At 41.1% G+C, this 23,654-nt stretch overlaps 1 protein-coding gene across 1 annotated transcript; it reads left to right on the top strand.

Moving 5' to 3' along the window:
- The first annotated feature begins 5,104 nt into the window (after positions 1-5,104).
- Positions 5,105-19,282, top strand: SP6 (Sp6 transcription factor). The gene is made up of 2 exons (XM_072111596.1): positions 5,105-5,595; positions 16,477-19,282. Exon 2 carries the CDS (start codon positions 16,507-16,509, stop codon positions 17,518-17,520), a length of 1,014 nt encoding a protein of 337 aa, XP_071967697.1. The 5' UTR covers positions 5,105-5,595; positions 16,477-16,506; the 3' UTR covers positions 17,521-19,282.
- Positions 19,283-23,654: the final 4,372 nt, after the last annotated feature.

Genomic DNA, 23,654 nt, shown 5'->3' with positions numbered 1-23,654 from the left:
GAATTTGCATCTCACCTTGTGTTAGTGGTTACATGAGCATATTAGCTTGTGCTGAAAGCCCCAAGTCATGGATCGTCACATAGGGGGGCACACATCCCCAGGAGATGGGTCCCCTTGGAAGGGAAGACACATGTATGGACATGTATTGATAAATCTTACAAGCCCTGCTTTGGTATGGCAGAAAATGATTTTATTATGGGCACATTTACACCACAAAGAACTTCTCAACCTGTTTCGGTCAGGACCGGTCCTTCATCAGGTTGTGCTGTCCTTACTGATGTACACTTATCAGCAATAAAGCCATTTTGTGCCATCTCAAAGCAGCGCCTGTTTATCCAGGTTCATCCTTCCATGCTCCATGTGCTGCATGAAATACTTCATTTTTATAAAAGTAATAAAGCTCATGTATCAAATAAAGACAATATAGGATCCTTGAGTGAAATATGCATGTGCCATATCCACCAGTATCCCCAGCTATACACAGGGATGCAGGTCCGTCAGCGGATTACATCTCTTTCTGAGGCTATAGGAGTTTGCAACCTGGTAATTCAGGAATATAAAGTGTATAATTAGATGAGTGAATTGGATTTCTTTTCTGTGTGTGTGGTCCGATCTCAGGCTCCCACCCAGGGCAGACGAGCCGGCTGGGGCAGCATACCCATAATATTATGTCCAATACAATAACCTCTTCATCCCGGGTTGCCTTTAGATCTTATTAAGGAAGACACAATGGCCTAAAATTATCAAAAGTGAAGCAAACTGTACTAACTGTAGTTTGACTCACAAATGTGCAAGGTGCACCAGATTATTGAATACTGAGCCATGGTCTTCATTTATCTGGCAAACCCTGCACTTGGGTAGTGTGCACCTTATTTTTTTGGTGCACCTTTTATATACAGTGTGGAACACAATTCTGTCAAGCCGCTGTAATAAATGTGGTGCAAACTCCGACTAAGCACTAATATCCCCTTTAGGCACACATTTTTCGAAAGTGTCGGACACTGTGCACTTGCGCAAACACTTTATAAATGCAATTTGCAAGATTCAAAGTTGTTCTTTTTTTTTATCCCTTCCCGACGTGCGCTGTAATATTACGGTAGCTGATAAGTCTTTGCTGCATATTGCAGCAAACACTTACCGGTAACACCTGTGATCAGTGCTAGCTGGTAAGGTGGTAAAAAGTTGGTAAAGATTGTCGCTCCTTGTGACATCATTGGGGGGCAGCGATCAGTTGCCATGACAGCCATGGTTCTTCCGAAGACCCGAGGCTGTCTTGTTTAAACCCATTCATTACAATGTGCGATTTGTACATTGTAATGAATGAGGAGGAAAATCCCCATATACAGCCAAATGGGATACCATATATGGTGGGATAAATCAGACAACCGAGGGTTAAAGTACCCTAGAGGGTCTGAAAAAAAAAGAAAAAGTAAAAAAAAAAAAGAGTATAAGCCGAGATTTTCAGCACTAAAAATTTTCTGAAAAACCTCACCTTGGCTTATACACGAGTCAAGAAAAAAAACAAACAGTTTACTCACCCTCCAACGCCCCCTGGCAGGTTCTCTTCTATACAGGATGCTCCAGCATCAGCTCCACGCCCCCCCGCTGTCCGTTGCAGGGATCGCGACAGATAGCGCAGGGACACGGAGCCGATGCCAGAGCATCGCTGTATAGAAGAGAACCTGATGGGGAGGGGGCAATGGAGGGTGAGTACACTGTTTTTCCTATAGGCATTATATTGGGGGCAGGGGCTGCAGGCTATATACTAGGGGGCTGGTAGGCTATATACTACAGGGGGCTGGCAGACTATATACTAAGGGGCTGGCAGGCTATATAATAGGGGGCTGGCAGCCTATATGCTACAGGGGACTGGCAGGCTATATGCTACAGGGGACTGGCATCTATATACTACAGGGGCTGGCAGGCTATATACTACAGGAGGCTGGCAGGCTATATACTACAGGGGCTGGCAAGCTATACACTACAGAAGCTGGCAAGCTATATACTACAGGGGGCGGCAGGCTATATACTACAGGGGACTGGTAGGCTATATACTACAGTGGCTGGCAGGCTTCGTACTACAGGGGGCTGCCAGGCTATATACTACAGGAGCAGACAGGCTATATACTACAGGGCTGACTGGCTCTATACTACAGGGGCTGGCAGGCTATATACTACAGGGGCTAGCAGGCTATATACTACAGGGGCTGGCAGGCTATATACTAGAGGGACTGGCAGGCTATATACTAGAGGGGCTGGAAGGCTATATACTACAGGGGCAGACAGGCTATATACTACAGGGCTGACTGGCTCTATACTACAGGGGCTGGCAGGCTATATACTACAGGGGCTAGCAGGCTATATACTACAGGGGCTTGCAGGCTATATATTACAGTAAGCTGGCAGGCTATATACTACAGGGGGCTGGCAGGGGGCTCAGGTTGGCTTATACTCCAGTATATACAGTATATTAAAACTTTACTTAACAATTCAAATCCCCCCCCCTTTCCATAGAAGTCATATAAGTACAAATCATAAACAGGTTTCGCTGCATCCGAAAATGCCCGATCTATAAAAATATAATAATGGTTTTTCACTGTGTTTAACCCCGTAAAGGAAAATAGCACCCAAAGTCAAATAAGTAACGCTTTTGCCATTGGGAACATTTTTTAAAATTCAATAATAAGTGATCAAAAGGTCGTATAGTCCTAAATATCATAGCATTAAAAACGTCATCAAATGTCACAAAAAATGACACCACCCACAGCTCCATACACCAAATTATGAAAAAGTTATTAGCACCAAAAGGTTTTAATTTCGGTAAAACCTTTACAAATTTGTTATCCATGTGATCGCACTGACCCAAAGAAATAGACATGTCATTTAGGGCACACAGTGAAAGCCGCAAAGTCCAAGCCCACAAAAAGACGGCACAAATGCGTTTTTTCACCATTTTTACTGCATTTGGAATTTTTTTCCCGTTTCCCAGTACACGGCATGGAATATTAAATACCATCACTATGAAGTACAATTTGTTACACAGGAAAACAAGCCCTCACAGAGCTCTGTACATGGAAAAATAAAAAAGTTATAGACTGATTTTTGATAGTGGGGAGTGAAAATCAGAAATGAGAAAACAAAAAAGGGCCAGGTCATGAAGGGATTAAGTGCAAAGTCATAATATAACTAGGCCAATGTATTTAGACAGAAATATCTATTAAAGTAGAAGAACAGCATGCATAACCTAGACTTTCCTAACACATATTCCTATAAACTTACAAGCACATTAATATTTCTGAGTCAGGGTTTTCCAATCTTCAGCTGTCTATATTACAGTTACTGGCACAGTGTGAAAATCTGGAAACAACTAGGATGCCACTAGTGCTACAAAAACTGATGGAAGGACAACACTAGTATATGACTGATATCTGGTCAAACTCTCAAAATCATGCAGTTTTAACTGACCAAATTTATACTATTTGACAGTGTGTTCGCTACTGGACTACAGTTTCTTCCGGACTCCGCAGGTTTTGTCTTATCTCTGCCATATGCAAAAGTGGAGAGTCGTGATGGCTCTGCATACAAGATGATTCGCCAAATCTATCAAAATTGGTGGGTTTGGATGATCTACCTCTAATGCTCATGGACAAATTTAGCAACGAAATTCCAGATTTTAAAGCGATTTCCTGTTTGCCTTTTGGCTTCCATTTTTGCAGTTTCCATTAATTTAAACAGATGTCTGGATACTTTTAACTAATCCATTAAAAAAAAAAAAATACAGGCGGTCCCCTACTTAAGGACACCCGACTTACAGGCAACCCGTAGTTAAAGACGGACCCCTCTGCTCACTGTGACCTCTGGTGAAGCTCTCTGGATGCTTCACTATAGTCCCAGGATGCAATAATCAGCTGTAAAGTGTCTGTAATGAAGCTTTATTGATAATCCTTGGTCCCATTACAGCAAAAAAAATGTGAAACTCCAGTTGTCACTGGGGCAAAAAAAAAATTTGTCTAGAACTACAATTATAAAATATACAGTTTCAACTTACATACAAATTCAACTTAAGAACAAACCTATGGACCCTATCTTGTACATAACCCGGGACTGCCTGTACCTTGTTTTCCATTGGTATTAGTTAATTTCCTTTTTTTCATTTTTTTTCTAGCCACTCATTTTATTTATTCCTACTATCCGCTCAAATAACAGATGGAAGATGTAAAACCGGATACTAACGGACACCATTGAAATCAATGGGAAAAATAGATCCATTACTCATCCGTATTTTAAACAGGAAACTTCAAAACTGAAGCCTAAAACAAAGTTGTGAAGTGGCCTTTAGATTCCAGAAGTAATTTAATTCCTTTTGGCAATTAATCCACTTTTTCTTTAGCCCAAATGTGTGGCCGCGGTCACACGTACCGCTAGGCATCCGTTCATAACGTGACACTAGCGCACAGGGGGAGGTCCTCGGCCCAAACACAAATGCGTTTCCAGAGAAACGCATGCGATCGGCTTAACAATCGCATGCGTTTCCCTGGAAACGCATGTGCGTTCGGGCCGAGGACCTTCCCCTGTGCACTAGCGTTGCGTTATGACGGACGCCTAGCAGTACTGGTGACCTCGGACTGTGTATAAAAATGTTGAATGGTGTAAAAGAATATGTCACATATATGATCACTTATCTATGTGCTGTAGAACTTCTCTGAGATGTTATTTTGCACATTATCTTACAATACGCACAGCATTTGCCTATAACTACACTTTGAAGGAAATGTATGTAAGAAGTATGGGCTTGATATATGTGATTCCCATGTGTTGGAGTGTGAGCAGCGTAATCCACATGTTCTCCCTATGCCACTAGATTATTGCTGATGCTGTCATTGCTTCCTTCCTAAGCACACGATCCATCCTGCAGACTGTGCGGCGCTTTTTACACTTCCTTTACTCAGGTACATCTCACAGGTAATCCTTCAAATCCCTCTTCCTTTCTTGTGTGCTTCAGCCGTCTGCCGGGTGACACACCCCTTCTTTTAATAAGTTAAACTTCACAAGGGAAAGCAATGCAGGGTTACATCAAGGGTTAAAGTCATCAGAGAGGTGAGGGTGGAGCTCCACTAGGAAAAAGGCAGAGGTGCAACCTGGAAAGTTTAAGTGTGAGAGAGGAGCAGCCTGGAACTGAAAGTATTTTAGGAGCTTAGTATGGATGGGATCAGATGCCGCTGCTGAGTTCTCCAAGCATGGACGTGTGCAGAAAGCGTAGACCAAGAGACCATCAAAGATCTTGATAGGACGCCTGGATATCCTCTGGCTACTCTTTTCCAGACTATAATCATAGACTACAGAACATCAGTAATCCAACGATTAAGAGTGTAAATGTGTCAATGGAAGGTCCCTGAAAGGACTTAACCAAAATCCTTATTACACTTTAGTCTTAAGAAATTGCTCAGGAACGGACAATAAGGGAACCGGAGATTGAATTTTGAAGGTCACAAATGGACTTCACATTTTTAATCACATAATATTCCAAGAGGGTCCAGACTGGTGACCTCCGTGCATCTTGAAGACATCTTCATTGGAAGTGTCCATATTGTGAAGGTATGTAGTGATTGATCGTTTAAGCCCTTCACAACATTACAATTTCGATGATAAGCGAGATATTGTAGTTTTACATATCCTGTTTTTATGTATATAAATGATATTAAGTAAAGGACAGGTTTAATATTAGACCACAAGTTTGGCAAGTTAAGGGGTTTGGTAAATCAAAATCATAAATTGCGCAGTTGAGAATCAAGTAGTTCTTGTGGAATCTTTTCCATAGATTCTATAGTAGGCGCAATCTGTAATCGTTAAAGCATAGTTCTAGACCTGTGCCTGATGCTATGTTTTCTTATCTCCTTTATAGGATATTGCCATAATTTGCTTCCTATTTGTAGATAATTATGTTGAGGTTTTACCAGCATTTCTCAGTCATGAGCACTAAGGGGGATCTATAATTCGACTAAACTGGGCCTGACACATGTTATGACAACTTAGCAATTTAGATTTTCACAGTAATTTTACTTTTGGCAAGTGTTGTCCTTGAGGATTGATGTGTGCTGATATGAAATTTCCATAAAGATATTATCTGAATAGATTTATGCATCTGTTTACACACTGAAATACAAATGAGCTTCTACTATGTGCAGGAGGAATTAAGAGAGGTGTAGTCTATGTGAAACATTTCTGTGAATTACTTCTCATAGAAAATATTTACAAGTATTAACATAAGTTTAGTGGTGGCATATGTCTATTAAGGTCACACACAATCCATGTTAAATGTCAATGGGGGGGATGTATCTGTAGGCCGGCATTGTGCACCAGACTATTTTAGGAGCTGTGTTGCGTGTCCGATTTATCTTACTGGTTTAGACTGATTGATAAATCTGGCATGTGAGGTCTGCAGCTTATTCATGTCGTTAGTATAAAAAGAATTAAGTGGAATAGGTAGGTGAAAGTTGTAGATGATAAGTGCGACAAACGCCAGAAATTAGTGAAATCACAATGACACATTCCCCCTATTATTTCCATTGATCCATTTTCAGAGATTATTGAACAAGGATTCATTTGGCATGATGTAGGAATTATACTGTCCACTCCTTGATGCGTACTAACCTTTGGTGTTATTTACATATTCCAAATACAATCTAATGGGTTATTTGAGACCAACCCATCAGAAATTGGCACAGCAAGACTACTTGGGCTTATTTTGTGCCAGATTCTTGGCCCACAGACAGAACTTCTTCTACTGTGATGGGCCTGTCTAAAACTTTTTTATTTTTTTTTTATTTTTAGGAGCAGATTTTGTTGCTCTATTTTGTTGCCTATTATACTGCTTCATGGTATGGTATGTAAAAGGTATATAAAAGCAATGCAAATAATCATGCATTTCTTATACTAAAAAAATACATAAAATGTAACGTTACGTCTATATAGAAAAAAATTGGCTCCGTACCCGGTTCATATCCGTACACCCACAATTTCAAGAGTTCACATACCTTCTCCCTGCTCACCCCTGCCTTTCTGTAAGATAAGGCTGTTTCCCCTATCAATATGGATAGAGTACAGTAACTGTAATCAAAATTCTAACTATTCTTAGAAAATTTTTGAATCCATGATTATGTCACTTTATTCATTTGAGTATCCAATTTTGCCTCTGAGTGAACAGCCAGACATTTGTACAGACCTGAATATTGAGCGCTAATGACCAGATTGGATCTGTTTCTAAAAAAATTATGAAAACCCTTTCTGAAGCAAGGGTAAAGCCTAAACCGAAATCTCCAGGGTTGGTCCACCTTCCTGGGGCTTGCCCCTATGCAAATACTTCCTGGCTGCCAAAAATAAATTCTCAAATGTTAATTGACTACCAAATTACCAAATTATTCCATAATGAATGTAAGCAGATCCATGCAGATAGCAATTCCTGGTAAAGTAATCTCATTCTGGTGATCTATACAAGTAAGGGCACAATCTCAGAATGTATCAAATGCCAAACAGGAACCTTACATATGCATTAAGGAAATGATTTCTATTAATGACAATTCCAAATGACCTAATATGCAAGTCTAAATAATTTTTGGCTTAGCTAGGTCAGAGAATAGAACGGGCTTTTACAGGCAAGAAGGAATACATTGGTCTTATTCCTGATATAACTGGTGCCAGTTTTATGCTGAAATTGTTAGTAAAGTTGTCAGTCCACTCATCCCAATCCTCTCCATACAGGCCATTCATCTATTTTTTCCTAAGGGATATAGTGGAGTATGTTTGGCACCAGAAAATATTCCACTTTACTTTTTGCCATTACATTCAAGGGGTTGTCTGGAGGTTGAAAAACATGGCTACTTTCTTCCAAGAACAGCTCATCTGCTGACCATGGATGGTGCGTGAAGCTAAGCTCCATTCATCTTTATATAGCTAAGATACAATACTGGTACAAACCGCAGTCGGTTGTGGCTCTGTTTTTGGAAGAAAGTTGGGTTGGAGAGTAAGAGACTTGAAAGTGAACCTGTCACCACATTTTTTACAAAAACAGCTACTGGAATGTTCCTATAGAGCCCTATTAACTATCTGACGCCCTTCTTTTAGCCAAATATTATTTCCCTCAGATCCCCATAAAATCAACTTTATAACCTTGCCATGCATCTAGCCAAATCTAGAGCGAGTCAGAGGGACTGAATCCCGACGCTCCACCCCATGTCTTCTCAGCATGAGCAAGTAATGTCATGTGACCAGGATGACATCATTTAAGGTCCTTTAGCTTCCTAACATAAGCAAACTGCACCCCATGCATATATGTGATCACATGAAACCACAGCAGCTTGCATGGAGGATAGAGTGGAATAGAAGTCCATGCAGGCATACTGTGATTATAGGACCTTAGATGATGTCATCCTGGTCACATGACATTACTTGCTATTGCAGAGAAAGCATGTGGAGTGGTTGATTGATTCAGCCCGAAGAGGCCACACCCCCTCTGATTTGCTCTAGATGTGGCTATATGTAAGGCTAGGTTATAAAGTTGATTTTCTGTGGATCTAAGGGGAAACAATTTTTAGCTAAAAGAAGGGTATCATATAGTTAATAGGGCCCTATGGAAATCACTGGATAAATTTGTGAAAAATGTGGTGACCGGTTCTCTTTAAGGCTGCCTGGAAAACATATTTGTATTTTTTGGAAGAAAGCAGCAATGTATTTTAACCCCTGGATTGATTTCTTTCCCAAAATGCGTTGTGGTAATTTATAAAGGACGTTTCATGGGAGAATGTCTTATTTTTACATTGGGATATTCTGTAGAACACTACTTTCCTGCTCTGAAGACCTCTATTGGCCCTGATATGGGAGGGGTTGGCTCTATTACACCCATTTACCTATACAATGCAGCGAGAGACCCACACCTTCTGAATGCTAAACAAAGTGTCAGTCATTTATATATCTAGCTGCAAAAGATTATTTGATCTACAAATTGAGGTTGGTATGGGCATTACCACAACACATTCACTAGATAATTGAGGAGACCACAATGAATTGTTCTGCTTGTCCTCCTAAGCATCAGGTAACTTGTCCAAAATTGTGGTTTAAATAATTTCTAATGATACGCTCTCTTACAGGGTCATTGACACGTTAGTTCCTTGTCTGAAGGAGAATATTAACATCAATCTATAAACCTGTTGTTTTCCTGGCATCTGTTTTGTGTCTACTGTATATTGCCCTAAGTGTATTGGCTCTAGTAGAAGGCACATTGCTTTTGCGATTCTTGTTGCTACAAGATGTGATCAGTATAAAGGCATAAAATACTTGAGATATCTAAAACTTGAAAGAGACCTGTATGTAGGAATAATGGCGTATCAGCTCCCATAACATAGCTAGTTCACAAAGCACTTTCATGCCCAAACGTGAACTTTTTTTTAAAATGTTGCAATATTTTTGTGAATATGAAGCCATTATTCATCATATAAATTGAATAGTTTGCACTGTTTAATATTCTTGATGCCACAAAAGGCAACACATTAAGATTAATTGGAAGGTGAATCTGAGATCCATCAAGTTAGGATCTGGATTATGGAAACTTTTGTATCATGTTCGCATGTACTGTTTTACTATGATTAGCATTGCAGCATTGGTGTCTGCAGGAGGACAGTATTTATGGTGATAATTTGTACAATAATTGATCAAGGCAATATTTATACTTCAGACAGAAAAATGTTTTCCCTCTCCTTTACAATGGATTCTGTCTTTAGCTGAATGCTCACCAAAATACTGTAGTGTGAACGTGGCTTAGGAAGCCTTGATGGATGTTCATACAATAAATTGTAGTCAATAGGTGGCCACGGGTCTACCACTGTAGAAGTGACTTATGTATATGCCCTATATTTTAAGTGGGATGCAGACAAATGGCACTTAATATATGGGTGACAGGGCTACCCTTTAAATTATAGTTCAAGTAAGATATTCTTAGTCAGCATTTAAGACATCATTCGGCAACAGACCTTCAAGCTTACAAAGGAATCAAAGGTGTCTTTGCGTAAAGTGTATTATGAAACAGAGCAAACACTAGGTTACAATCTTAACCATAAAAAGTGTCTACCTACCTAAGGGGAGATATTTAAGAATGGCTAAATATTCCTCATGCAATGTGTAACAACACACTGAGAAGTAAACTAACGTCTTTCAGGGATGATTAGTTCAGTCAATACTGTATATACCCGAGTATAAGCCGACTCAAGTATAAGCCGAGGCCCCTAATTTTTACCACAAAAATCTGGGCAAACCTATTGACTCGAGTATAAACCGAGGGTGGGAAATGCATTCGTCACAGCCTCCCCAGTATATGGCCTGCCACCCCATATCCCCCAGTATATAGCCTGCCCCAGTATATAGCCAGCAGCTGCCCCCAGTATATAGCTTGCCACCCCATATCCCCCAGTATATAGCCTGCCCCAGTATATAGCCTGCCGGACCCTGCCCCATAGTATATAGCCAGCACCTGCCCCCCCCACTATTTAGCCTGCCATCCCATATCCCCCAGTATATAGCCGTCCCCAGTATATAGCCAGCAGCTGCCCCCCAAGTATATAGCCTGCCACCCCATATCCCCCAGTATATAGCCGCCCCAGTATATAGCCTGTCACCCCATATCCCCCAGTATATAGCCTGCCCCAGTATATAGCCAGCCCCCTGCCCCAGTATAAAGCCAGCAGCGGGAGAAGCCGGAAAAGTGAGTTTTGATATATTTTTTTACTCAAGTATAAGCCGAGTTTGGGTTTTCAGCACATCTTTTTGTGCTGAAAAACTAGGCTTATACTCGAGTATATATGGTACCATTGTTAAAACTACGTGTGGTTCATGTCTATTTTAAAGTGTATAAAACACAACTACCTGTTCAAATTAAGTGTGCTTTTTGCTCAGACTAACTTCTAGTCTGTGCTGATTGCATGTCACCTGGAGCACCAAGAAATATTTAATAATTCGGCTTCTGTCCAATATACTGTTGTTAGTTGGACATTGTATTTGACACCATGTCAAATATCTGTATCTGTGTCCAATATTTTTGGACATACCCTTAGGCTTCTTGTCCATGACCATTTTGGGGCTCTCAAAGAGGTCTATGGCTGGGTGCTCGTCGGGGTATGCACCTAATCCTACAAAGTAAATTCTGCATATGTTGTATGTTGCTTTAATGACTACTTAAGAAAGTGGGCATCTCTGATGGGGTTGAGTGATTGATTTATTTGTCGGGTGGGGGATACCTTACAACCTTACCTTTATGCTGATGTGCGAGTAATGAGTAGAGCCCCAGGCAGTAGAAAGGTTAGGCCCACACTTAAGTTATAGATGATACTTCTATAATTATTCCAATTAATCATTTCTCATACAACAGCTGCCAGAATTCCATTTTCAAGTTGATATTTGAATAATGATGTACCTAATCCCACATCATCCTAACAAATTGCTCGAACAAAGTGTTTGCTGTCAATTACTGGAATTTATTCAGGCTACAAATAAAAGACTATGTACTAAAGGGTTGTGCCTATAGCCATGTAACAGGTTAGATTGCGACCTCTAAGAAATACCCCCAGCTATTATAGAAAAAATACACACATGAACAGTAATTAATTAATTGACTGATAAACGACCAATCTGTATTTTACTGGTGCTGCCTTCAAGGTAGCCACAACTAAGCTGGTACATGAATACAGCTCTAGAACCAAGCCCATTACATAAATACAGCTCCAGAACCAAGCCCATTACACAAATACAGCTCCAGTACCAAGCCCATTACACAAATACAGCTCCAGTACCAACCTTATTACTTAAATACAACCCCAGAACAAAGCTCATTACATAAATACAGCTCCAGAACAAAACCCATTACATAAATACAGCTCCAGAACTAATCTCAATACATAGAAACTGTTCCAGAAGCAACTTAATTACATATATTTATAGCTCCAGAAAGGGACTCATGATATAAATACAGCTCTAGAATCAAGCACACTAAAAACATCTCCAGTACTAAGCTCAGTACATAAAAACAGCTCCAGAACCAAGCCCGTTGCATAAGTACAGCTCCAGAACCAACACATAAATATAAATCCAGAATGAGGCTCATTATATAAAAGCACTCTAGAACCAAGCATATTACAAAGATACGGCTTCAGTACTAAGCTCAGTACATAAATACATCTCCATACTAAACTCGGAAAAATACAGGTGCAGAACCAAGCTCAGTACATAGCAAGACATGATATAATAAAATTTTATATTTATTGTGTGAAAAGAGGGGAATGTATTTAAAATTTTTAATGTCACATTACACTAGGTTTTGCTACCATGCATTATTAAACATAATAATCATGGCTAATCATAGCCATCAGGCTATCTTAGGCCCCTTCCACACTTGCGTTGCAGATCACGTCAGAGTCTGATCAGGGTGTGATCAGGCTTTGGTCAGTGAAAAACGCACATTTTGCATCAGAGTGCAATCAGTTTTCAGTCATAGTTTGTTCAGTGTCTCAGTCTATCTTTTCTATGGCAATTGATGCGTGAAAAACGCATTGCACTTGCATTGCACTTGCAAGTGTCTCAGAGTGCAATGCGTTTTTGATGCATCTCCATAGACTTGTATGGTGCGTTTTTCACGCGCATGACTTGCAAAAGTAGAGCATGCTGAGATTTAAACGTGCATTAAAAAAACGCACGTGTGTGCGTGAAAAAAAAATGCAAGTCTGAAAAGACCAATTGATTACAATGGGTCAGAGTGCAATGCAAGTTCTGCGCGTCAAAAGCATGCGCAGAAAACGTGAGTGAGAAACGCAAGTGTGAAAGGGGCCTTAGATGTAGATAACAGCGTGCAGCACTTCTCTGTCTCATATGGGACACTGGGGGCTCCAGAGATCACGCAGTCATACATTTATAATAGTCATGTTGTCATAAATGTTGTCAATTTATTAAGAAACATCTTGGAGGAATAATACATAATGGTGATTATCCGATCCCATAATGCTATATATCAAACCCGATTTAGAGAAGCCCCTGCCTCCACATTGTTAATAATATATCACAAGTCATATGTATAACAAGCTACAGTAGTAGGAGACCTTCATATCTTACTTCTCTTCTTATAAAATTTAGACTTAGTGCACACAAGATGCAAATAGGAGAATATTTGCGGCCTATTTCAGCCTGATGGAGATGGGAGGGTGGAGCAAGGCGCACCAAAAAAAAAGTTGGTGAACTCTGTCGGAGCTGTTCAGGGGACGCCAGATTCATGAAAAACATGTGCCAGAAATCCTGAATCTGGCGCCCCCTGTGCACTATTCAGGAAAACGGCACATAGTAGGGACCACACTGTTCTTAGTAAATGTGCCCCATAGTTCCAGACATTATCAATAACCTCCCATTTACTGAATTACCATCCCATTGGAGGCTTAAAGGACATTATTCTCCCCATGTTGTGTGAATGTAGTCCTATAAATATGTTTAGTGTATATCCCAAGAGGTCTTTCCAGAATATATATAATAAGATGTAAGGCAAAGAGCCTTACACCAGGAACATAACAGTGGCTTCTCCTCTTTCCCAAATATCTATATCTACAAAAGTCAAATCTCTGGGCTTTGAATCATTTTTCTATGGAAAATTATATTCAGACCACAAAGATTTATACTTGCATGTACAGTTTATAAAATGTTGTTCCAATTTTTTGTTTGTGGCCAAAACTTGCAGAACTACTTTCTTGCATAGTGGTGTCAGTGTCCAGACATTATATTTTGACTTTCGTCCAGTTATCCCATTTATATAATAAAATATACCTAAGTGTATATCTAAGATTATAGACAAGACTGGAGAATGCAGGTCTAAGATGGGTACAGACTATACTGCAAAAGTAATATTTAATTTGTGTAAGGATTTTCATATGAATAATTATCAAAATGGGTAAATTTATGTTTGGTTTTCAATATGGTGGTTACTATATTGAATAATTGCAAACACTACATCAGTTAAGTGTCTACTCCCCAGACTTTATGACCCTAATATCCTTGGGGTCTCTCTCTGCCTCCAGTGCTCGTTACGAGTCAGACGATAATTACTGTAATTTGCATCCAGCAGCCCTTTATTACAGCTCCTGGCTCCTGTGATATTTAGGATGAAAGATAAACTGTATTTACATTTCCTCCTGTATCCGAAAACATCTAATCAAAGTGGGTGACGTGGGATCCTGATCTGGCAACTTACAAGATCTATGACCCAGGTGGACACATCCAGGACTAGAGTACCAGAAAATAACTAAGGGAAGAGGTAGTGAACCTATGGCACAGGTGCCGGAGGTGGAACTCACACACAGAGTTTCCGAGTCCGGACTCAAGGCCTATTCCTGCGGTCTGAGACAACTCAAAACATGCCATGCTCAGTGCCATTGTACATCCTTAGCTGCCAGGAGTACAGGAGAAACGAGAAGTTGTGGACAGAGATGGATTATCATTGGAGTTCCTGCTCTGGGTCCCCAGAGTCTTCCCCTGGAGGGAAGCTACAATCCAAATTTCTCCATCTTCTTTCCACTGTATAGGTGTCCTCAGGGCGCCAATACGATTGAAACCTGTGATAGTGCAGTGAGTAATAAGTTACTGCTTAAGCTGTCATGTTCAGGGACGTAACTTGAAGGGTTGCAGAGGTTGCGGTCGCACCCGGGCCCAAGAGGTTTAGGGGGCCTTATGGTGTCACTTTCCCTTATAAGAAGACTATAAACCATACATTATAGTCGGGGGCCTGACACAGACACTGGGGCCCATTAGCTTCTAGTTACGCCACTGGTCTTGTTAGCACTTAGCAACATATAAATGGGTTTTGGCCATGTGGTCTCTAAACGGTTTTTCTGTCACAGCTCTAGAACATTCATTAAGTTTCGGGAGTAGTGGTTCTACTGAATCTATTGTTTAATAGAGAAAGAGTATGAAGGAGAATAAGATTTCTGAGTACACAGAGAACCCATGGGCTATAGATAATGGGGCAAAACTTGAGTTGGGTAGCTACAAAAAGGAAGGCATAAAGTATGTTTAAAAAGCTACAGAAAGGAGTGGAAAAAAGTAAACTTTTTGGACCCAATTAGTTCTAGTTAGTTCCTGTTAAGACTATAAACCCCAAAAAGATGACATACGGGTAAAATACAGGCAACACACAAACATTTTATGGCCGTTTCACAGCTGTAAAACTGGACCAAAAAATATATACGGCACATAAGACCTAAGAAAGATTTGATGATATTGTGTTGCTTCCTAAAAACCAGCCATGTCTATGGTTGCAAACATTTCTATGCATCATTGGAAATATTGCTTCATTTAGAAGAGTAAATCAAAGTACTCTTAATTGTCCAAGGTTTAGAATTTTTTTTTATATATGGCTCCAGAGAAGAAAAATAAACAGCTCGTACTTCCATTCTCATTCATATATCAAAATTTTTCTGAACACAGACAACCTCTTTAAATTCAATGGTTTTATGTATTTGGTTCTTAGACAGTCTTAATATTGGGTAAAAACAACCAAAGGTTGAAAAATAAGTACAGTCTGATTGCTTTCATAGGAAATAGCAGCTAGGTGCAGAGCCCCCCTTTAATAAAAGGCCATTGCAGAGCCCCTCAATAACGAAATGGCCACTGCAGGGCCCCCCATAATGAAATGGCCACTGCAGGGCCCCCTATAATGAAATGGCCAATGCAAAGCCCCTCTATAATGAAATGGCCCCTGCAGAGCCCCCTATAACTAAATGGCCACTGCAAAGCCCCTCAATAACAAACTGGCCGCTGCAGGGCCCCCTATAATGAACTGGCCGCTGCAAGGCCCCTCTATAATGAAATGGCCACCGAAGAGCCCCCCCCATAATGAAATGGCCACTGCAGAGCCCCCCACAATGAAATGGCCACTGCAGAGCCCTTATAATGAAATGGCCACTGCATAGCTTCCCCTCCCATTATTGAATTGCCCAGAGCAGTGCCCCTTACATAAAAATTAATAAACTCTATACTTACCATCGGCTTATACTTCTCTCCGCGGCTCCATCTTCTTCTCTTCCCAGCTCCCTGCAGGAACCCACATACTATGATGTCATACGGCTGCAAAACCACGTGACGTCATAGTGTGTGCACACAGGTAGGGAAGAAGATGGAACCACGGGGAGAATAAGCCAATCGTGAGTATAGAGTTTTGTTGTTTTTTTTTAAATTTACCGAAAGTTCTTTGGCCACAACCTTGGACTGGGTGTTCCACGGCCCGATCAGGTCGCCTCATGGGGTGGTACGCCCCTGTCCACACTTATATTTAATAATACAGTTGCTGTATTGTTTGGGAATATCTGGGCACAAGGTGCACAATGCAGAGAATTTATTTATTTTATTGTATGACTGGAACGGTACTGTTTATTAAATTCTTTACTATTTATATCTTTACAGTTACCCCTTGCCTGAACAACCTTATCTGCAATGCTGACTGCTGTCTGCAACTCTTTGGGAAACCAACCATCCGAGGCTCCAGGATCGCCAGCCACCTCTGAGCTTTCTCTTAAATCATACACCATCCCCTCAGATCCAGAACTCTCTCTTACACAAGAGTCACCCCAGGACCCACCCTATACGTCTCCTGAGAGGTACACGTCTCTTTCCTCTGTACGAATTCCCTGTCAAACATTTGCTGGCCGGGAATCTGCTGAGAGTGCTTCATTTGCCAAGTTTTTGCACCCATCCCTTGAAATGTCTCATCCATATGAATCCTGGATGAGACCTCCTCCACCAGGGGGTCCTGGGGAAGAGACTGGTGTTCCTTCTTGGTGGGATATTCATGCTGGTTCCAATTGGATGGATATGCAGCCGGTAACTGGAGGATTTACTACACCCTCACCCCACCAGGCTCCATTGGGTGGATATGGCTCTGAGCTATGTATTCCCCCTGCACACATGCTGCCTCCAACATCTCATCTCATGGGAACTTTGGAAGCCACAATAGAATCTCATGCTACTGAACAAAGTTCAGATAGTTCTCCTCGTCCCAAAAGTGCCAGGAGAGCAGTGCCACGCAGTGCCGCCCAAACTGCCTGCCGTTGTCCCAACTGCCAGGAAGCAGAACGTGTTGGTACAAGTGGAGACGTAACCAAGAGAAAAACCATGCACAACTGTCATATTCCAGGTTGTGGAAAAGCATACGCTAAAACCTCCCATCTGAAGGCTCACTTACGTTGGCACAGCGGTGATCGTCCTTTTGTCTGCAACTGGCTGTTCTGTGGCAAAAGATTTACTAGGAGTGATGAGCTTCAAAGACACCTTCAGACCCACACAGGGGCAAAAAAATACCCTTGCCCTTCCTGTAGTCGTGTGTTCATGAGAAATGATCATCTTACCAAACACATGAAGACCCACGACGGAGAGACCCGGGGGTCCACAGAGACTTCTAGCAAGGCCAAAAGGGAGCCAGAAGAAAGCACGAGTAGCCATACAAACTGAGATTCCTCACCATCATTATGGTGATGTGAGGTGTCTTCGCCAACATGTTCCCCCACTAGTAGTTTTGGGAAGGTTCTATTGTGTATTAATTTATTTGTAGATAGACCGTTGCCTCTAACACTACCACATACCTGGCTGTAGGAGTAAGAGATCGAGCAATGGGCCAGTAGCTGCAACTGAGGCACATTGAGCCAGGGAAATCTAGAGGAGATTATAGGGGATGGCAGACTAGAAGAACAGATGACAAAGGAGAATCATTGTTAAGGCTTGTAGATGATCACAGGATGCCTCAAATGGTTTAAAAGATTTTGTCATCAGATAAGAAGAAAATTAAAAAAGACATTGCACTGAATATTATACTTTTCTTTTTCCTATTCTGCCTTTTAACTCTTTGGCTTCCATACACAGATTAGAGGGAACACCCACTGTGAGGGGCTGCCCCTCCTGCGGAGTCTCCTCATGTTATGGGGGGAATGTCGCTATAAAACTGGGTGTGGAGGGATATGGGCAGAGAACACCTCCACGCCCAGTGAGGCACAGGCACGCACTGGCTGCACCCAGGAGACCTGTAGGGTGCTTTATTAACCCTTTCATTGCTATAAGGAGACACCATTTAGAATCTAGGTTATCTGTATGCAGCTGAATTACCCAGATGGTCTTGGTATTGTTCAAGTGCCTTTAGAGTATGTGATGTGCACCCGTCTTACAGTGACTTAAAAGTAGCTTTAATCTGTATGATGTTCTTACACAGAAGGCCTTTGTTGGCAGCAACCTGAAGGGCTATCATTACTATAAAAAGAGGTCTATACAATGGCACTTAATCATACAGGAAAGAACTTATACAAACCCTGCAAAGCTGCTCCACAAACTTGCAATGCAATTCAGCCTTAGATTTTCTTAATTTATGGCTGAGTCTCCTGTGCAGCCTTTGTGGTTTTATCTTATTTATTAGAACCAGTCCAGAGGGAGACCTGGAGTGGGATATGGCCAGTAACTAATCTTATGTATTGTATTATGATTGATGCGTGACATGAATGAATTCCTTTCAAAGCAGTGTGTGAAGGTAGATGTCCACATGGTAGATCCATTGTAGTCTATCACATTGTTATCACATTGTAAATAGGCTATATTTATAGGTAGTTTTACTTTTTTTAAGTTTGAAAAAGCACAAATTCTACAGCCTCTAGAGGAAGATTCATCTTTGCTATGTAATAATAAAAGGGTTCTCTGTTTTAGACAATCTCTTGCGTATCATGACAACAAGTTAATCACACAACCAGCTGGAAACCCTTAATGATCAGCTTTTGTAATATGGGGAGGCGTAGCAGGTAAGGGTTTTATTTCCCCCCAGGTTCACTAAATATGTTTCTAAATTACTTATGTAAAATAGAACATGTCCTCCATGTCGTTGTCTACTTGGGCCAGAAAATGAGAATCCTAAACAAGACCTTCTGCATTATCTAGTCACAAAATATTGCGTTCTATTTGAGCAAATCACATGTTGCAAAGTTTCTGTATCTCATTGACAATGTATTGCAAGACCAAACTCCAAACTTGTGTGACCTCCCCGTAACATAACTGGGCCATAGGGTCTACGTGGCCAATGTAAGGAGACCAGAGCCACATCATATTACATTTTGCATATTGATGTATCATACCCCTCTGGACCTTCACACCAATTATTAATCTAGTTGGTAGAGCTCACCCTGTTGAAGACATGGAATGTGTGATGACTACGAATAAAAAAACCCCCTTTGTATGATTTGTGATGAGTTTGTGTGTTTTGTTGGGAAAGGCGCAGGGAGGGGGGTAGGATCTTGGGTCTCAGTCTGCTCCTCATCAGGCGTCGAGATGGTGAGTACTTTGTATAATCCATGAATCAGCGTCTGCTGTGAGATTTGTGGTCTCTGCGGGTGTGATCCAGGGATGGGCGGGCAGGACTGTGTGATGGGGAGCACCAGCGGGATACACACATTTACCCATTAAGTAAGGTATGTAAAACAGGAGGAAATGCACCCTGTTTAAAAGTGACCTAAGCAATTATGAAGATATTATCAGCCCATATTAATAAGGGTATTAGATGCTATTAATATTTATTTATAGGGCACTATTAATTCCATGGTGCTGTACAATCAGTAACGGATTCACATACATTACATTAAGACAAAAACAAATGCAAGTACAAAATACAAAACTACAGAGATCAGGAAATAAGTGGAAGGAGGACACTACCCGTGAGGGCTCACAATCCAATGGGAGGGAAGATGGAGACAAGAGGTGAGGGAGCAGAGCAGGTATTGTGCTTTGTAAGTGATCCTCAACAGGTGGGTTTTCAGGTTATTTTTGAAGGCTTGGAAAGTGGGGGACAATCTGACAGATCTATATCTGTTGTGTTTGAGCTAAAATCAGTTATAGCTGATCTTATTTTATGTAGAAGAAATTATACAGTTTTCTATTAAAAATATATTTAATATTTTAAAATATCCTGAAAACCCCCTAGCGGTCAGGGAATGGGTAACCAAAAAATAAAAAAGGACATGCCCTGTCCCATCTCCTATAGCCAGTGTCATGGTGGTCTCTGGGTCTTCTCAACTGGTGTGTCGGTGGTCACTGGACCAGTTTCGGCTAATCCATGGACACAACAGTGCCTGGGGACATCACTGGTAACAATTTTAAAATAACCAATGTTTAGTCCAATTGACATTATACACTAATGATCCAGGGACAATTGTGCAAAACGTGGAAAACACGTTTTGCAAAAAATTTTGTATCAAATAATGAGAGAGGAAATATTTTGCTATTACCAATGATTAAAGAGGATCTGTCTTCTCTCCTGATGTGCCAGATTCAGTAAAAATATTGGAGTAGGTTTATCAATCAAAATGCAAAGTATAGGAGTAGCACAGCAGAATCACAGGGCTATGCTGAATATTTGTGGGTGCACACTACCTTTAAGGGCGCGTTCATAACGTGATGCTAGCGCACAGGGGGCGGGGCTCGGCCGATCGCATATGCGTTTCCAGAGAAATGCATGCGATCGGGTTATCATTAACAAGCGTTTCCCGAGAAACGCATATGCGATCGGCGCGAGCCCGGTCCCCCTAACACGACGCTAGTGGAATGTGTGAACACGCCCTCGGACTTCACTTTGATTAATTATTATTTACAGAATAAAATTCCATGTATGTATGTATATAATTTTTTTTTTTTCTTCTTCAAAACTTGCATATTTTCTTTCTATTTTCTTACATTTGTTCCTATAAAATAACAACTCTGGAGTGTTTTCAAATAACTTGTCCCATTCCTCTGTTATTCCTCCCCGAATATACTGACAACTAGTTAGGGGTGTGATCCTTCATAGTGTGTTGTAGTGTGTCTAAACACCCAGGTTTAAATCTTTTAACTTATCTTTTTGGAGGAATAACAGAGGAACTACACATTGCATTGTTTTAAGAAAAAAGCTGTAACACTTAATATATGATAGCAGAGCAATTGTTTACTAAAACAGACCTGTCAGGAGCAGTGACAAGTCCTGGTTTGGGTAGGTGCACATACAGTATTTTGTGCAAGTTTAGAAGTTCTTTTTTGAGCATATTGAGCATTGTGCCGTACAAAATTCACACAATGCTCATTCACATGTGTATTCTGTCACGGGTACTCCTGCGACCCATATCTCAGGTGGCGGGCTCACCCTTGCCCCTCCATGCACGCTATCGCAGCACCTGTGCTTCTTACCTGTCCTCGCTCCTGATCCCAGTCCTCGGGCTGTGCATGTGCCGGCTTTAGAAAATTTCGAGGGCAAGTGCACCTTGAAATTTAATTGTCGCTGGCCATTCCCCAGAATTCTATTTAAACCTGCCTCTCCTTGCACACCCTGCCGGATCTTCGTGCCTTGGGCCTTTGTCTCATGCCCTGCGCTGTTATTGTGATTTACCGTTGTGTTCTGTTCCTGACTACACGCCTCCGCTGCCAGACTTGACCTATTGCTACGTCCCCGACTATGATTCCGCGCTGCCAGTCCTGACCTCCAGCCTGTCCCCGACTACGATTCAGCTCAACGTCACTGTATCTCGACTTGGCTGCCACCATGCACAAAGTCGCACCTGTGGAACGACCTGGTGGTTCCACGCCACAACAAATCCAACCCGCTTTGCGGCGGACTCTGGTGAAAACCGGGTGCCACCAGGTGACTCTGGTACCAGGTGTCGGCTTACGTCATCGTCCGGAGTGGTCCAGTGGGTCCACTACCCCTGAAGCCTGACATTGTCTAACGCAGAGTAAAAAAATGAAATACATTTTATTGAGAGATATTTATGTCTCTATCCACTTGATCAACAACAAAAAATTCATCAAATAACACACAGAGCAGTGTTGTTGGTCCATGTTGGAGCGGCTGCAGTCTATCAGGGACACCTCCCGACTTATTATTAATCCATAACTACTTACTGATTCACACGTTATGGTGTTGTATATACAAACACGTGATAAAAATCATGCAACGAACATGTGCAGAAATGGACAGGCCTTTCAATATTAAAAAACAATTGTTGTGTGTCTTTGTTTCTTTTATGTCATTGGCAGGGGCATAACCAGGAGAGGCTCCCTTTCCTTTAAAAAAACATACAATCACTCACAAAGGTTTATACAATCACATGCATTTATACACCCATACATTCATTTATGTACACATGTATAGTTCTACACTCATACACACACATTTCTAAACTCTCCCACACATTTATACACTTATGCACACACATATAAGCTCTCATATATACATTAATACACTTACCCACAAAATATATGCATTTTTATATGTATGTTATATTTTTCACTCAATGAATTTACATTAAAGACTATGGATTTTTTATTGACGATCATGAGTGCTGGATATCCAATCTACTTTTGATATATAAAATATGAACATCATCATATTAATACACATACAGTATATACACATGAATACAGTATATACACACATACAGTACAATATACAGACATACAGTAATTAAACACACACATATACTGTATATACACACATACAGTGTCATATACAGGCATATAAGCTCACAGTATATACACACCATATTTACACTTATATACAACATATTCACACATTTACAGCATCTACATATTACATATACACATATATGGACTGATTTGGCAAGCTCTGTGCAGCGCTGCCTAATCTGTGTGCACTATATAAAGAATTATTTTTATTATATAAGGTATATACACATCACATATGTAGAATGTGCAGCACAATATGTATAATGGTGCACATCCTCCATTCTTTAATGTGGCAGGTCGGGTGGCTAGGCCCCCTGACACTGAGGGCCCCATAGCAGTTGCTATGGCTGCTACCGCAATGTGAAGCCAGCATTAATGGGGATGGCAACAGAAACTTTATCAGGGTGAATATAAGACCCTAATAGGGTCACTCATCTTATTCTTACGCTGTTAAATTTTGCCTGGAGCTGCGGATAATGTGACCTCAGTGCATTAGGACTAGAGGCTTCCTGTGACATCACATGTCCTGCTGACTTCCGGCAGATGGGACACACAAAGAACACACAGGCCACAAGCTAAGGATCACATATCTAATGTTTGTCTTCACCATGCCAAAACGCATCCAGCTTCTCAGGATCGGTAGAGCACTGCCGCCACCGCAGTCAAACTGCTTCCTGGTAACTGTGTCAAAACGCAGAGAAACACACATCCAAAAACGCAACACATCACATTTAGGAGTGAATGGTTGTTTTGAAAACGGTAAACAAAAATGCAACATAGAGACAGAAGGGGTGAAAAGACATACATTTTAATGAATTAGAAATGGGTGTGTCTTTCACAACGCGTTTAAAACGCATCAAACAACGCAACGTGATGCCCCACGTCCTGTTTTTGGACTGTTTTAACGCATGCTTAAAAATGGACCAAAAACGCCACATGTGGCATCACCCTTAAGTGTGCCCTCCCCCATCAAGAATAACAATAGGCGATAAATGCTGGAGGAGAATGCCACCCCTGTCACAGATGTTAGAGTTTTAGGAACCAAACATTAAACGCTGCTTCTATTCTGTCAATTCAGGTCTGCTACATGTTTGTCTTTTCTTTTTTACTGTAACTAACCTTAG

The sequence above is a fragment of the Engystomops pustulosus genome, chromosome 6, assembly GCF_040894005.1.
Source record: "Engystomops pustulosus chromosome 6, aEngPut4.maternal, whole genome shotgun sequence".
In the NCBI taxonomy this organism is placed as follows: Eukaryota; Metazoa; Chordata; class Amphibia; order Anura; family Leptodactylidae; genus Engystomops; species Engystomops pustulosus.
This window is presented reverse-complemented; position numbering and strand designations above follow the sequence as displayed.

Coding starts and splice junctions, on each gene's coding strand:
- SP6 (XM_072111596.1), top strand. CDS start 16,507: ATGCTGACTGCTGTCTGCAACTCTTTGGGAAACCAACCATCCGAGGCT.